General features: G+C 49.2%; 1 protein-coding gene across 1 annotated transcript in view; it reads right to left on the bottom strand.

Moving 5' to 3' along the window:
- LOC132393418 (sialoadhesin-like) overlaps positions 1 to 17,871 on the bottom strand; it is a 70,659-nt gene that overhangs the window by 22,249 nt on the left and 30,539 nt on the right. Inside the window, exons 7-10 of the mRNA XM_059968631.1 lie at positions 17,042 to 17,344; positions 16,202 to 16,483; positions 4,014 to 4,301; positions 2,341 to 2,607 (exon numbers count right to left, since the gene is read on the bottom strand). Of these exons, the coding sequence (XP_059824614.1) occupies positions 2,341 to 2,607; positions 4,014 to 4,301; positions 16,202 to 16,483; positions 17,042 to 17,344 (1,140 nt within the window). The remainder of the gene's footprint in view (positions 1 to 2,340; positions 2,608 to 4,013; positions 4,302 to 16,201; positions 16,484 to 17,041; positions 17,345 to 17,871) is intronic.

Here is a 17,871-nt window from a genome sequence, read left to right as displayed (position 1 = left end):
CCGCCTCACCGCCTGACCCACGGTACTGTGCCCCCTCCTCACTGCTTGACCCACAGTACTGCGCTCCCTCCCACGGTACTGTGCCCCCGCCTCACCGCCTGACCCACGGTACTGTGCCCCCTCCTCACTGCCTGACCCACAGTACTGTGCCCCCTCCTCACTGCCTGACCCACAGTACTGCGCTCCCTCCCACGGTACTGTGCCCACGCCTCACCGCCTGACCCACGGTACTGTGCCCCCTCCTCACCGCCTGACCCACGGTACTGTGCCCCCTCCTCACTGCCTGACCCACAGTACTGCGCTCCCTCCCACGGTACTGTGCTCCCTCCTCACCGCCTGACCCACGGTACTGTGCCCCCTCCTTACTGCCTGACCCACAGTACTGCGCTCCCTCCCACGGTACTGTGCTCCCTCCTCACCGCCTGACCCACGGTACTGTGCCCCCTCCTTACTGCCTGACCCACAGTACTGCGCTCCCTCCCACGGTACTGTGCTCCCTCCTCACTGCCTGCCCCACGGTACTGTGCCCCCTCTTCACCGCCTGACCCACGGTACTGTGCCCCCTCCTCACTGCCTGACCCACGGTACTGTGCCCCCTCCTCACTGCCTGACCCACAGTACTGTGCCCCCGCCTCACTGCCTGACCCACGGTACTGTGCCCCCTCCTCACTGCCTGACCCACAGTACTGCGCTCCCTCCCACGGTACTGTGCCCCCGCCTCACCGCCTGACCCACGGTACTGTGCCCCCTCCTTACTGCCTGACCCACAGTACTGCGCTCCCTCCCACGGTACTGTGCTCCCTCCTCACTGCCTGACCCACGGTACTGTGCCCCCTCTTCACCGCCTGACCCACGGTACTGTGCCCCCTCCTCACTGCCTGACCCACGGTACTGTGCCCCCTCTTCACCGCCTGACCCACGGTACTGTGCTCCCTCCTCACTGCCTGACCCACGGTACTGTGCCCCCTCCTTACTGCCTGACCCACGGTACTGTGCCCCCTCCTCACTGCCTGACCCACGGTACTGTGCCCCCTCTTCACCGCCTGACCCACGGTACTGTGCCCCCTCCTCACTGCCTGACCCACGGTACTGTGCCCCCTCCTCACTGCCTGACCCACGGTACTGTGCCCCCTCTTCACCGCCTGACCCACGGTACTGTGCCCCCTCTTCACCGCCTGACCCACGGTACTGTGCTCCCTCCTCACCGCCTGACCCACGGTACTGTGCCCCCTCCTCACTGCCTGACCCACGGTACTGTGCCCCCTCCTCACTGCCTGACCCACGGTACTGTGCTCCCTCCTCACCGCCTGACCCACGGTACTGTGCCCCCTCCTCACTGCCTGACCCACAGTACTGCGCTCCCTCCCACGGTACTGTGCTCCCTCCTCACCGCCTGACCCACGGTACTGTGCCCCCTCCTCACCGCCTGACCCACGGTACTGTGCCCCCTCTTCACCGCCTGACCCACGGTACTGTGCCCCCTCCTCACCGCCTGACCCACGGTACTGTGCCCCCTCCTCACTGCCTGACCCACGGTACTGTGCCCCCTCTTCACCGCCTGACCCACGGTACTGTGCTCCCTCCTCACCGCCTGACCCACGGTACTGTGCCCCCTCCTCACTGCCTGACCCACGGTACTGTGCCCCCTCCTCACCGCCTGACCCACGGTACTGTGCTCCCTCCTCACCGCCTGATCCACGGTACTGTGCCCCCTCCTCACTGCCTGACCCACAGTACTGCGCTCCCTCCCACGGTACTGTGCTCCCTCCTCACCGCCTGACCCACGGTACTGTGCCCCCTCCTCACCGCCTGACCCACGGTACTGTGCCCCCTCTTCACCGCCTGACCCACGGTACTGTGCCCCCTCCTCACCGCCTGACCCACGGTACTGTGCCCCCTCCTCACTGCCTGACCCACGGTACTGTGCCCCCTCTTCACCGCCTGACCCACGGTACTGTGCCCCCTCCTTACTGCCTGACCCACAGTACTGCGCTCCCTCCCACGGTACTGTGCCCCCTCCTCACTGCCTGACCCACGGTACTGTGCCCCCTCCTCACCGCCTGACCCACGGTACTGTGCCCCCTCTTCACCGCCTGACCCATGATACTGTGCCCCCTCCTCTCTGCCTGACCCACGGTACTGTGCCCCCTCCTCACTGCCTGACCCACAGTGCTGTGCTCCCTCCTCACCGCCTGACCCACAGTACTGTGTCTCTCCTCCCCACTGTAGGACTCTGTTGGATTTTCAGTGCGGGTGACAGGTGATTCCCGCTGTGTGATGGGTTGGTGGGGAATCCGATTGTGTCTGTGTGGTGACAGGATACCGCAGTGTCGTACTCACACTGAACATTGATGCATTTGCCTGGAGACTCCTGTTCCCCGATTAAATTCTTTGCGGAGCAGTGATAGACACAGGAGGCATCCTCCATTTGAACATGCAATCTGTAACTTTTACTTGTTTCCCACGGCTTTGTTGACTGGGAGCCACACACCTTCCTCCAGCTGAAATAGTACGCTGCTGGATTGGCTTCAAATTCACAGGACAGTGTGATGTCCTGACCAACAGCAGCAGCATCGGGAGATGTGATTCTCATGTTGGTGGGAGCATCTGCAGAAAGAAACTCCTTCAGTTAAATCTGACCCTGTATCCCACAGCAACAGGACAAGACTGGGAAACACTTGGGCCGAATATCGACTGGGTAAAAGTAACAGGCAATAGAAACACGTGTAACACACTCCCAATGTGAGACACAGAGTGAAACTCCCTCCACACCGTCCCATCACACACTCCCGGGGTCAGACACAGAGTGAAGCTCCCTTCACACCGTCCCATCACACACTCCCGGGGTCAGACACAGAGTGAAACTCCCTCCACACCGTCCCATCACACACTCCCGGGGTCAGACACAGAGTGAAACTCCCTCCACACCGTCCCATCACACACTCCTGGGGTTAGACACAGAATAATGCACACCGTCCCATCACACACTCCCAGGCTCAGACACAGAGTGAGGCTCCCTCCACACCATCCCATCACACACTCCCGGGGTCAGACACAGAGTGAAACTCCCTCCACACCGTCCCATCACACACTCTAGGGACCAGAAAGATTGAAGGTCCCTTTGTCCAACCCCAACACACTCCTGTGGCTATACAGAAGGTGAAGCACCCATGGGTAGCATGAGGGTCCCTCCTCACCAATTCTTCCACAATGTAGTGTTCCCTCCACTCACCCTTCCCACAGTGTTCCCTCCACTCATCCTTCCCACAGTGTTCCCTCCGCACCACTCCTTCCCACAGTGTTCCCTCCGCACCACTCCCACAGTGTTCCCTCCACTCATCCTTCCCACAGTGTTCCCTCCGCACCACTCTTTCCCACAGTGTTCCCTCCACTCATCCTTCCCACAGTGTTCCCTCTGCACCACTCCTTCCCACAGTGTTCCCTCCGCACCACTCCCACAGTGTTCCCTCCACTCATCCTTCCCACAGTGTTCCCTCCGCACCACTCTTTCCCACAGTGTTCCCTCCACTCATCCTTCCCACAGTGTTCCCTCTGCACCACTCCTTCCCACAGTGTTCCCTCTGCACCACTCCTTCCCACAGTGTTCCCTCTGCACCACTCCTTCCCACAGTGTTCCCTCTGCACCACTCCTTCCCACAGTGTTCCCTCCGCACCACTCCTTCCCACAGTGTTCCCTCCGCACCACTCCTTCCCACAGTGTTCCCTCCACTCATCCTTCCCACAGTGTTCCCTCCACTCATCCTTCCCACAGTGTTCCCTCCGCACCACTCCTTCCCACAGTGTTCTCTCCTCACCCCCTCCCACAGCAGTTCCCTCCTCACCCCCTCCCACACGACTCTCTTCTGATAGCCCTCCGACAGCGCAGAGTGCCCTGTTTACAATTCCCTCCTGAGGATACTGGAGTTCCCGACCTCCGAAATCCCCGGGGCAACAGAACAGCGGAATATCGGGGGATCACTGGGTGTCCAGCAGGGATGGTGTGGGTTACTCACACTGTACGTGGATGGTGATGGTCTCCGAGCTTCCTGTTCCAATCTCATTATGAGCCTGACATTCATATCTCTTGCCGTTCTCTTGTCGGCTAATCCTGTCAAACCGCAGCTCCTGATTTTGGCTCACCTTACTCCGGTCGTTTAGTAACCAGGAGTAACTGGAGGCCGGTGGGTCACTCTTGGTGCTGACACAGGTCAGAGTCAGCTGATTATTCTCTCTCATAGTTGCTGGCGCTCTGGTCTGTACGCCATTGACGTGGTACTCAATGTGAACGCCCAGAGGTCGAGCTGGAATAGGATTCAACACCTCACTTAGGAACTGGTCAGTGTTTGCATTTTCTGGATTGTTTTACATTAACTTTGACCACCCAGATACACCCATTCGATCCCTCGACGCACAGTGGGGTGTGTGCTCTATGCTAATCCACCACTTCTCTGTCACCTCCCCCCCCCCCATAGAACAGTACAGGCCCTTCAGCACACGATGCTATGCCAATATTTTGACCTACTCTAAGATCAGACGAGCCCTTCCCTCTCACATGGCCATGGCAGTGTAACAGTTAATGAACCTTTTTGTAGAGCCAGCTGTCAAATTGGGGATCAGTTTGTTTCATTGTCTGTAAGGAGTTTGTACTTTCTCCCCGTGATGCTGTGGGTTTCAATAGACAATAGGTGCAGAAGTAGACCATTCGGCCCCTCGAGTCTGCACCGCCATTCTGAGATCATGGCTGATCATTCACTATCAATACCCAGTCCCTGCCTTGTCCCCATATCCCTTGATTCCCCTATCCATCAGATATCTATCCAGCTCCTTCTTGAAAGCATCCAGAGAATTGGCCTCCACCGTCTTCCGAGGCAGTGCATTCCACACCTCCACAACTCTCTGGGAGAAGCTCTTCCTCAACTCTGTTTTAAATAACTGACCTCTTATTCTCAATCCATGCCCTCTGCTACTGGACTCTCCCAACATCTGGAACATATTTCCTGCCTCAATCCTATCAAATCCTTTAATTATCTTAAACGTTTCAATCAGATCCCCTCTCAATCTCCTCAATTCCAGTGTGTACAAGCCCAATCTCTCTGCGTAAGACAGCCCTGCCATCCCAGGAATCAACCTAGTGAATCTACGCTGCACTTCCTCAATTGCCAGAATGTCCTTCCTTAAACCTGGAGACCAAAACTGTACACAATATTCCAGGTGTGGTCTCACCAGGGCCCTGTACAAATGCAAAAGGACATCCTTGCTCTTGTACTCAATTCCCCTTGTAATAAAGGCCAACATTCCATTTGCCCTCTTCACTGCCTGTTGCACTTGCTCATTCACCTTCATTGACTGATGAACTAGGACTCCTAAGTCTCTTTGCATTTCTCCCTTACCTAACTCTACACCGTTCAGACAATACTCTGCCCTCTTGTTCCTGTTTCCAAAGTGGATAACTTCACATTTATTCACATTGAATGACATCTGCCAAGTATCTGCCCACTCACCCAGCCTATCCAAGTCTCCCTGTATTCTCCTAACGTCCTCTTCGCATGTCACACTGCCACCCAGTTTAGTATCGTCAGCAAACTTGCTGATATAGTTTTCAATGCCCTCATCTAAATCGTTGACATAAATCGTAAAGAGCTGTGGTCCCAATACAGAGCCCTGTGGTACCCCACTAGTCACCTCCAGCCAGTCCGAGAAACACCCATTCAAAGCTACCCTTTGCTTTCTATCTGCCAACCAGTTTTCTATCCATGTTGAAACCCTGCCCCCAATGCCATGAGCTCTGATTTTACTCACCAATCTCCTATGTGGCACCTTATCGAATGCCTTCTGAAAATAACTCGAGATGCTCGAGTTTCCTCCCACATTCTAGAACCGACCGGTCAGGGTTAGGAAGTTCCAGACATGCTATGCTGGTGCTGGAAATATTGTGACCCAGCTCACCTCTGAAGGTGTTGGTCATTGGTGCAAAATAATGCATTGCACTGTATCTGCTGAGGTACTTTAGTCAAAGCCAATCTCTCCAATGCTTTTCTATTTTTTCATTCATTCACAGGCCTGTCTAATTGTTTCTCAAATCTCGAATGTATCTGCAGCGTCCCCACCACTCTCTGTGAAAAATCCTACCTTTGGCATACACCTGTACTTTCCTCCAATCACCTGGATATTCGAACCCTTCTGTTACGTACCCCCAGGGTTCATTTCTTCTGTGGACTGTCACTTTAAAACGCCGAGAGAATGGAGACTGACGTTTGCTGTGTTGGGTTTCTACTGACTGCAGAATTGCTGAGATGCTGTGGTGAGCATCTTGTGTTTACACCTGCTACAGTGTGTTTGGACTTTTGCAAGGGCACTGCCTGCTTCTGAGCTGCGATGGTGAAGAGAGGTGGAGTTACTTGATGGTTAGTGAAGGTTTATGGTTGCTCGCAGCATGTTTATTTAAGCAAGGTCAGATGACTCTCACCCGGACACATGGTCAGAGTCGAGCTGGGTTCGATCATGAAAAGATACCAGTGAGTGGGGTCGTTGGTTTAAACTTTCCGTAGCCCAAAGGGGTGAGTTGAGATCGATCCGGAGCATTGATAACCGACTCTCACCAGTGCTGCAACTAGAAGTTTGCAGAGAGGAGCAGAGAGAAAAGGTTTGAAACAGAAAAGACCAAGTGACAAAGAGATCACTATGTGGACTCTCTCCAAGTAGAGTCTTGATTCTAGGGTGAGTTTGATTCCATTCAGAAATGGAAGTGTGACTGTCACATAGTTAATCCACAGGAGTGAGTTTCTGGTTGAGGGATACCTTTGTGAATACCAGTTGTGTGTTTACCCTTGTCTGGGTGTGGTATTTCATTGAATAAGGCAACCCTGTGGCAAATCACTGCTGGAGTTACTTCATATGTCGTGGGACTGAGTAAGTGGCTATCACAGTTGTGTGATTGGGGTAACCCTGTGGAATCTACCGGTGTGTGATAACCCTCGCCTGGGTGGTAGTTCCCTTGATGACGGTACCTCAGTGATAAGCTACTGTTGATGATAATCCAGACGTGGATTCGGTTTGAGTCTCCTGTGGCCGCCACTTTGGGATGACCCGTAGCTGAATTCAGGTATGGAATTGTGGTAACCACTTGTGAGAAAGGATATTCTGTGAAGATCACTGTCGGTGATACTTCGCGTGAAGGATTCGGAGGACAACGGGAAGAATGACAACACCTGTCTATTCAGATTACAAATACCTCTCTCTCACCTGTGGACTGAACTGAACTTTCTTACATTCCATTGTAAGACTGTAACTCTTGCCACCTGAGCTTGAATGTGTTTGGGAACTTTATTTTTACACCTATATATGCATAACTCCTGACTTACCTGGTTTAAGTTACTATATGACATAGTTACTAATAAAATAGTGTTTTGTTAACAGCAAAACCAGACTCCAGGTGTGTCCTACTGCTGCTGATACTTTTACAGGGTTGTGTGTACGTAACACTTCATATTAAACATTTCCACTCTGGGAAAATGTCTCTGGCTATCCACTCTATTTCTCATCATCTTCCACCAGGTCACCTCTCATGTCTCCATTCTCCTCTCTTCTGTTTGTTCAGCTCCCACTTTCACCCCTCCCTGTCAGAACAAAGCCATCTGAAAATGGCTTTCCGGGGTGAGAGGAGGTTCACTTATATTCCCCATCGGATTTTCCATCGTTTCCCTATGGTTCCCCGCTCCACATGAGTCTACTCAAAGGGCCCCGTTGTTCCATAGTTCCCCATAGAAACATCTCTGATTGTTTGCTGATCCAGTGAATATTTGCATCTACAATAGATCAAGTCCTCTTTATAAAATGGAGCACGGTGTTCTCGGTGTGGGCCTGACCCAGGAGATATGGAGTCGGGCAGCATGTATTGGAGTATAAAAATATTATGGAGTATAAAACTTGTATCATTTGCTGTGTAACTAGTCAGTCTGCTATGCATGTACTCAACTTAGTAGAATGAAGTCTTAGGAATGTAGAAGACAATAGTATGTTAATGAGAGGTAGCTAAAGAAATGTAGATTAGAACTTTGCTCAGTTTTGAGTTTATTATTTGCTGTGCATGTACCCAATTTGGTAGGAGACTGAAGTCTTAGGAATGTAGAAGACAATGGTATGTTAATGAGAAGGTATCTAAGAGATGTAGATTAGAACATGATTAAGCCAATTGATAGGAACAATAGGGACATGTAGTACATGTAGTACGTGTAATACGCAACTATAGATCGATTACATATGCTAATACAACTGGACAAATACTATAAAAAGTGCTGTTTCCGAGGATCGGTGGGCAATCAGCGACTAGCTCAATGACTGTCTCAGCTTTGATTTGCAAATTAAAGTTTAACCCTTCTTGAAGAATCTTCTGCGTCTCCTGGTCATTTGTGAGGCATGAAAAACCACGACAAAATTGGCGACCGCGGCAGGACCGGATAGAGACCCGCGGAAAGGAAACGGCAGATTGGGGGCACTTCCCAGTCCTCCAGGGACCCCCACAAGGCTAACAGAATTAAGGGTGCACCCAAACAAAAAGTAAGCGCTTTTGCGACAATTTGGACTAAGAATTCTGTTGGCTTTGGGAGGTCTTGGAGTCTCAGAAGTGTGGAACCACTGCCGAAGGGTCTCTCCGGTCCAAAGAATCTGGCAGAATTGGGGGTTAACAGAGGAAGCTCAGAGGATTGATCAAGAACACTGCAGTGAAGGTAAGTACAAATAAGTTAATAAGATGTTAAGAAAAAGTCCACGTGGTGTTAGACCAGGCGTAGAATTAGAGTAAGTAATATTATCCAGTAAACGAACTGTGAATCTCCGAAATACCATAAAAAGAGAGAATAACATGACAGGTAAAGGAACAGCAGTAGAGATTCTGAGCAAAAAATTCCCGTTAATTAATAATGAGATCACAAAAACTTCAGAAAAATGGGAAAAAAGAACCAATAACCTGGTCACAAAGTGGCCAAGAGAAGGAACGTTTGATGTAAGTTTGTGCAAAGAAATGGAGGGACTAATTAAAAATTACAAACCAAAAGATAAATCTAAGAAAAGAGAGCAAAAAAGAGAACGAGAAATGGAAGTGCTGAAACTCTTCAGAACGGAGGGAGAAAGGCTGAGGAGGACAGGCAGAATATTGATTACAAGCGAGGAAGACACTGTGCTGGAGAAACAGCCTATTAGAGAGAGAGAAGGGTATGGTGAGAAGCTGGCTTCGGCTCCGTACCCGGATGCGAAAGAAACAGAAAAACCCCCTCCCTATAATGAGGAAGGAACCCCTAAGCAGTGCCTCCTGCTGACGGGAACAGTAACCATGCAGGGAGAAGTACAAGTTTGGGATAATGAGGAGAAAAAACAATACGAAAAGGGATTGAACGGATGAAATACTTAAGAGAGGAAAAGGAGTATCGGTTATACTATAGAAATAAACAGACTAGAAAAGAAAGTGGCTCATCAGGGCAGGAAGAGATAAGGTATTCAAGAGGAAGTGGAAAAAAGATAGGAGATGAGAGTCTTGGAGAAACACAAGAGAGAAGGGAATCAAGCACAAGTAAGGATCAGGAGTCCCTGCCACAGGTGTACAGACACGGACAGGAAGAAAGAAGGTGACTCATTGGAGGAGCAAGAGTTAAGTGGAGAGAGAGAGGACGTGAGAATTTGTGGGGAAGAGGTAGGAGGCGGAAGCCTAGAAGAACAGAAGGAGGCAGTAGGGGAGCGACTTGCGGAAGTAGAGAGAGAGCTAGATAAGCTACTGAGAGGGGATTGCCAGAAGAGATGCAAAAAAATACTCCAGGGGCCAACCAAGTATTGAATTAAGACAGAAAGGAAGGACTCCACAGGGAGACCGAGGGAAGAAGAGAACCCCGGAGACATTTGTGTGGGAGGCAGTAAAGACATACCCTGAGACAGATGGGGAGTCAGGTGAGGAGGAGAGCCAGGGCAGATGGGAAGAAGGAGGAAGAATGATGCTGTTGTTAGTAAAAGGATCAGGACAAGTGCAGTATATCCCTTGGGGATCCCAGGACCTAGAAGGGCTGAAAAACACTCTGCCCAATCTACATGAAGGAGCAGGGAAATGGATTAGAGCCTTTGAAGAAGAAACAGCGGGACGATTATTGGCTATGGGAGATTTGAAGGCACTGTTGATAAGGTTGATGGGAACCTCCAAATTTAACGAACTAATGGAAATGGCTGGCATAGTAAACTCGAACGACCCGAGAACTGATGGAGACGGGTTTGACAGAGTGAGGCAGAGGGTATGGCAGGCGCTCAGGAGGCTTTATCCACCCAAAGTGGACCCCAAAGCCTTAAAAGGGGATCCACTGGGAGACACTGAAAACCCAGCAGCCTACGTAGAAAACCAGTTGAAAAGGTGGAGACTGGAGACTGAGCAAGAGGTGGAGAATAGCTTATTAATGACCTCACTGTTCCGACATAGCATTTTGGATGCAATGCCTCCACAAGTAAAATCCAAACTGGAGGAAGTGGTTGGGCTAATGTCAAAGACCCCACAAGAATTTAGAGACCACGTAGTCCATGCGGTTGAGAAATACCGGAAAGACAAACAAAGGTTGGCTGAGCAGCAGGAAGAGGTGCAAAGAAAGTTAATACAAATGCAGCTCAAAGAATTCAAAAAGAAGGAAAAAGAGAAAAGCAAAAAGATGCTGCCAGCAATCACCGGTCCAAGTACAGCCATCGAACTGGACAAAGCACTGCTATATGGGGGAACCAATCATACTGTAAGACAAGGGCTGGAAAACCCCATGCCGATAATTATCTTTGAGGGAGCATTCCCACAAATGTCCTATCAGGAACAGACTAAATTCAAACAGCCCAGACAGGACTGGAAGTCCCAAGGAGGGGGACAGAGAAGCTATGGGCAGAGGGGACCAGTGAGGAAACAGGGGGAAAGAGGTAGAGAGATTGTGCCGGGAATGTAATCAGCCAGGTCACATGAGAAGAGATTGTCCATTTACACTATGGCCTGTCACACACCAGCAGGAACCGATAAGAAAGGAACTAAAGTTTAGCCAAGGACCAGCCCCCACAGGCCCAAGCGGACCTGTGAACCCCTATGCGAGGTATTAGGGGTGCCCCAAGAACTTGAGTGGGAAGGGACATTACCCAATGATAGCAAGGGAGGCAGATGAGGAACCCATTGTTCAGGTTATGTTAGAAGGGCAACTGACACCAATGATGATAGGTACTGGAGCCACGTACACTTGTGTACAGCCACAGTATGCCCTTCACCTTCCCATGTCAGGAAAGTTTATTAAGACGGTAGGGTTCTCGGGGAAAACACAGTGCATGGCTCCAGTGCGGTTGAGAATGAGAAATAAAGAAATTGTTTTGCCGGTGCTAGTATTAATTTGTTAGGCAGAGATGCCTTATTGAAATTGGAATTAAAATTAGAATGCACCAGAAATGGGCTGAGTGTGGAAAGAGCAGGGGCTCAATTGATAGTGCGAGAAGACAAGAAGGCTAATGTCTTTTGGATAGGACACATCGCAGCTCAGATTCAGGGAACCTGGGAAAAATGGAAAAAGGGCGTGCAGGCTATATTAACCAGGGCTGTAATGCCCAAATCTGAGCTACATTGTACAGTGATTTTTGACGAGACTCAGAACAGGGAGTTAGAGGAGAAATGGCACCTAGAGGCGTGTACCCAGCAGCGCCTGGAAGGGGAGGCTGTGATAATTGGAAAGCAAGGGGCAGCTTTACAAGTTAAATGGAAGACCTTTTTAGAAAAATGGTACAGGATACCGGAGGCTGCGCCCCGCGTAATGTTGTTGGTAAACAAGGGATATCAGTCTAAAGACTTAGGACCCTTAGTTAAGAGTGCTGAAACCGTGACAGTGTGAAGGAAAATCACGCCAGAGGTGTGGATATCAGAAGACAACAATTGTATTAAAATAATGGTAAGTGTAGATATGGTAGGGACAATGAGAGAGGTCGAAATAACTCCCCAACCACACATGTTCTTGCTGGGAAAGGAAAGAGGCCAGCAGAAAGCTAAAAGGTTAGATGAGTTGCCATCTATTCTGTGGTCACAGCATGACACGGACGTAGGGAAAATAAAAACAGCTAGTCCGGTGGAAATAAGGCTGAAAAGGGGAGCAATTCCACCCCGGAGACCACAATACCCTCTAAGACCAGAAGCGGAAGAGGGAATAGCATCGACAGTTCAGGGGTTGCTTGAAATAGGAGTGCTTAAAAGAACAAACAGTCCATGCAATACCCCGTTGCTGCCGGTTTTAAAAGCAGATAAATCTAAGTGGAGATTGGTGCATGATTTGCGAGCGGTAAATGATGTGGTAGAGGACTGGCCAGCGGTAGTCCCCAACCCAGACACGCTTTTGACTAATGTTCCACCAGGAGCAAGTTACTTTTCAGCGATTGATTTGTGTTCGGCTTTCTTCAGCATTCCTCTAGCCCACCAGTGTCAGTATCTGTTTGCATTTACTTACAGAGGTGCTCAGTATACCTATACCAGAATGCCGCAAGAATTTAAACATTCACCACACGTTTTTAATCAGATGTTGAAGGCAGACCTAGAGGGCGTACCATTGGAAAGTACATTGTTACAGTATGTGGATGACCTGTTGATTTGCTCCCACAGCGAGGAACAGTGTGAGCAGGACACTATAACTCTGTTAGAGAATCTGGCGCACGAAGGACATAAAGTATCCAAAAAGAAACTGCAATTTTGCACGCAGCAAGTGGAATACTTAGGCAGGGTAATATCCAAGGGAGTGAAGGCGATAGCACCAGATCAGATTGAGGCAATAACTAAGGCCCCCAAACCACAGACTGTAGGGCAGATGATGACGTTTTTGGGAATGGCAGGGTACAGCTCAGATTGGATAAGAGAATATGCTGAGATTGTGGCACCTTTGAGAAAGATAATGAAAGAAGCAGGACATACAAATTTGAAGAACAGCTTACAGTGGAATGGAGAGGCGGAGATAGCTTTCAATACAATTAAGCAGGAATTGCAGTCAGCACCAGCATTAGCTTTGCCTGACTACAAGAAAGTTTTTTATTTGTATGTATCCAACCGACTGGAGGATCATGTTACAGCAGTTCTAACACAGGAGACAGGCACAGGAAAAGCAAAGCAGCCGACAGCATACTACAGTACGAGACTAGATGAGGTGGCTCAGGGGTATCCACCCTGTTATCAGGGATTGGCGGCACTGTACTATGCATATGAAAAGGCATCATCTGTAACCCTGGGCTATCCTGTGACTCTGTACACACACCACAAAGTAGCAGAATTGCTGGAAAGAGGGAAATTTGTGTTGACGCCAGCCAGGATAGCAGCGTATCAGATGCTATTGACATTTCCAGACATAACTATACAGAGATGCACTACCAGTAATATAGCCGATTTTGTCCCTTTAGACTATGAAGGAGAACCCCGTGATTGTGTAGGGAAGACGATGGCATTTGCCAAATTAAGAACAGATTTACGGTCAGAACCACTAAAGGATGGGACTATGATGGAAATCATGCAGGGTTCTCAGTCGTGCAGCAGAATCAGTCAAGCTATAAGATTATTAGGATGGAGTCCTGTCCCCAACTGTGTTCCGCCCAACTGGCGGAAATCAAAGCCCTGACAGCTGCGTGTGAAATGATGGAAGGGGAGAAAGTAGACATCTATACTGATTCGGTATATGCTCATGCAGTATGCCATTTGTTCGGGGCAGTGTGAAAGCAGAGAGGTTTTAAAAAAGTAGCGGAGATCCCATACAACATTGTCAGCAAATTCTAGACTTAATAAAAGCCATAATGAAACCTAAAGCATTGGCTATAGTAAAATGCCAGGCACATAAAAAAGGAAATGATGTAATAACAAAGGGAAATCAAGTTGTGGACGAGGCAGCCAGAAAAGCGTCTGGGTGTACATCAGCTGTCATTGCCCCCCAGGTAAGCCTAGCTCCAGAACCTGTGGTAGAGGACCTAATTGAAATACAAGGTAAGGCAACTTTGGCAGAACAGACAAAGGGGGGCCAAGCAGAACCCGGAAGGCTTGTGGAGCATGGAAGACGGTTTGTTGGTAGCGCCCACCACTCTACTGACGATTCTAATTTCAGAAGTGCATGGGATTGACCATTGTGCAAGGGGGGAAGTGATAAAGAAAATAAAGGATGGTTTTTGGTCACCTCATTTACAGGCTTCAGTGGACTTTGTCTTGTCACAGTGTGAGGTATGCGCACAGAATAATGTTCGAAAGGGAATTACAACCCCAATAGGCCACATTCCTGTACCTGAAGGACCATTTAAACATCTAGTGATCGATTACGTAGACATGATAAAGACAGTGAGAGGGAAAAGATACATGCTGGTAGTAATTGATTGATTTAGCAGATGGGTGGAGGTGGTACCTTCAAGAGATCAAGGGGCAAAGACAGTTGCAAAATTTCTGACAAATGAAGTGATCCCAAGGTTTGGAATACCTACAGAAGTTAGCTCAGACAATGGTTCAGCTTTTATCCAGAAAGTGGTCAAACTGGTACTACAGGCGCTGAGGATAAAGCAAAGATTTGGATGTGTATACCACCCTCAGTCGCAGGGTATGGTAGAGAGAATTAATGGAACCCTGAAAGCCAAACTGAACAAAATTTGTGCAGACACTAAACTTAATTGGGTCGATGCTTTACCGTTAGCATTGATGAGTTACCGCATGCAAACTAATCGAATGACATGCCTAGCACTGCATGAGATTGCTGCAGGCTGGGAAGCTATCATACCTGTGATAGGGGTAAGCAAAAATGTTGAATGGATAAACTATATATGCTATAATCAGCCGAGATTCATCAACTACACCGATGATGCACTGGAGGCCTTGGGGCAACAGGTGGATGCAACTAGCAGGATGGCGTGGCAAAACAGACAGGTACTGGATTGGCTTTTGGCAGAAAAAGGGGGTGTGTGTGTAATGTTTGGAGAACAATGCTGCACTTTCATACCGAACAATACTAGCCCAGAAGGATCGTTTACTAAAGCAATGAATAAATTAAAGAATCAGCGGACGGAGGTCAAACAGAATGCAGGATTTGAACATCAGTTATTTGATTGGTTAGAAAGTAGACTCGGAGGATGGGGAGCATGGCTGACTAAAATAGCAATAACTGTTGGTATTGTATTGTTGAGCTGTGCGTTTGTGCTGTGCTGTTTTCCTCCTTGTCTCAAATCTTTTGTAGTGCGTGCTGCGACCAAACAATTTCCGATGCTCGTGGCAATTACTGAAGCAAGCTTAGTGGAGAAAGAAACACCGAAAATGTATCGTTACAGCCTACAACACCTGCAGGATGAACAAGAACAAAACGACAGTGTGGGAGTAGATTGTAAGGGCTTCGGAGTCTTTTTCCCTGTCTCAGGTACAAAGGGACAGGTTTTTGGCTCAGCGGCCCAGGGTAGCAGAGAGAGAATACTTTGAGGTCTTGGTGCAGAAAATTATAGTTTACCTGAGATTTGGGAATAAATGCTTGAGTTTATTGAGACTTTTGTGCGCGGACTCTTAGTCTTCTTTCTCTGTATGAGTCCCTCTGGGTCTCAAATAGAGCATATATTGGAGTATAAAAATATTATGGAGTATAAAACTTGTATCATTTGCTGTGTAACTATGCATGTCTGCTATGCATGTACCCAATTTAGTAGAATGAAGTCTTAGGAATGTAGTAGACAATAGTATGTTAATGAGAGGTAGCTAAAGAAATGTAGATTAGAACATTGCTCAGTTCTGAGTTTATTATTTGCTGTGCATGTACCCAATTTGGTAGGAGACTGAAGTCTTAGGAATGTAGAAGACAATGGTATGTTAATGAGAGGTAGCTAAGAGATGTAGATTAGAACATGATTAAGCCAATTGATAGGAACAATAGGGACATGTAGTACATGTAGTACGTGTAATACGCAACTATAGATCGATTACATATGCTAATACATCTGGACAAATACTATAAAAAATGCTGTGTCCAGAGATCGGTGGGCAATCAGCGACTAGCTCAATGACTGTCTCAGCTTTGATTTGCAAATTAAAGTTTAACCCTTCCTGAAGAATCTTCTGTGTCTCCTAGTCATTTGTGAGGCACGAAAAACCACAACACATGTACTACATAAATTTCACTTTTGTTATACACCTTGTCCAAACAAACCAATGTTATTTCTGTCTGACACTTACCCTTGCCCGTCACTGTGAATTCCGCTGACCGGTTGCTGCCCACTTCATTGGAAGCCTGACAGATGTACGTCCCGTAATCGGTGTGAGATATTGATAGAAACTGGATGCTGTTACTCCTTTCTGTCCAGACTTGAGTTCCATCTTTGTACCAGGTGTACTCACTGATTGCCGGGTTAGCTGAGGCAGAGTTACAATTGAGGACAACTCTGTCCCCTTCCTTAATATTCTGAGTATCTGTTCGCTCGTTTACTGACAGTGAGATGGTAACATTTCGAGGAGGATCTGAAAACACAGGGAATGAGTTAAACAGAGACAGAGAGAGGTTTACAAAGACCGGGGTGGTGGGGGTGGTGTTTGGTGTAGTGACCGCGGGGCCGTCAGGTGGTGTAGTGGCCGGGGGGGGGGGGGGATCACAGACAGGGAGAGGATCACAGAGATGGGAAGGAGTGTAGGGGACAGAGGGGAGGGTTCACAGAGACAGGGAGGGGTGTAGGAGCCGGAGGGGGTCACAGAGATGCAGAGGGGTTTAAGAATCAGAGGAAGTTACAGAGACAGGGAGGGGTGTAGGAGCTGGAGGGGGTCACAGAGATGCAGAGGGATTTAAGAGCCAGAGGGAGTTACAGAGGCAGGGAGGGGTGTAGGAGCCGGAGGGGGTCACAGAGATGCAGAGGGGTTTAAGAATCAGAGGGAGTTACAGAGACAGGGAGGGGTGTAGGGTCTGGAGGGTTTCACAGGGACAGGGAAGGGTGAGACTGAGAGTGTGGATGTTGAAGGGACATTCGGACGATGGGGATGAGAAGTCGAGGTGTTTCTGGTCTTCGGTTACACTCTCTGACTTACTCTTCACATCCAGTGAGATCTCCGTTTCTCGTGTCTGGGATCCAAAGTTGGCCGCACATTTCACTGCCTGGCGGGAATTCTCAGACATTGGTGTGTACACCACAGTGTGGGAATAAATCCATTGGTAATCCTGGAAAACCTGGGATTCTTCCCCAGTCACCTGAGGATCGTTGAAACCAGGGAGGTGCCACTCAAACACAGGAGTGTCCTCAGGGCAGTAAGTGTGAACAGAGCAGGTCAGAGATACGGCTTCTCCCTCCACCACTCGCTCAGGTACCTCGATCACCGGTCTCCCTGCACTCCCTGTGGAACAAACCAGCAAACAATGTGTGGCCCTGCAAGGGTTAAAGCAGCTGACATTCCCCACCCACCTCCCCCTCCCTCTCCCCAGTCTCAGAGTAGCTGAGTTCAGATCCCACAGCCCAGGAGGGCTTTTCCCATTGTCACAGACAGGGAGGGAGCACTGCCGGAGGGCCAGTGAGGAGGGAGTGCTGCAGGAGGGGCAGTGAGGAGGCAGCGCCATGGGAGGAGAGTGAGGAGGGAGCGCTGAGGAGGGGCAGTGAGGAGAGGGTACCGCGGGTTGGGTGGTAAGTACAAGTGGAGGTCATTCAAAGATGTAGCAATGGAGGCCAGGACTTCAAAATATGAGAGCAAAGAGGAGACTTTGAATATCACTGGCAGAGAAGATGAATGAAAAACCCAAAGCATTTTATAAGCTCATTTAAAGGCAAGAGAGTAACGAGAGAGAGAGAGAGGAGAATCCAACGAAGGCCAAAGCGGCAACCTGCTCATGGACGTAGGTAAGGGTTGAACACTCGTTGTTTTCTACT

The sequence above is a fragment of the Hypanus sabinus genome, chromosome 1, assembly GCF_030144855.1.
Source record: "Hypanus sabinus isolate sHypSab1 chromosome 1, sHypSab1.hap1, whole genome shotgun sequence".
NCBI lineage: Eukaryota > Metazoa > Chordata > Chondrichthyes > Myliobatiformes > Dasyatidae > Hypanus > Hypanus sabinus.
Note: the sequence above shows the minus strand (reverse complement) of the source record. Positions and strands in the feature narration are given on the sequence as shown.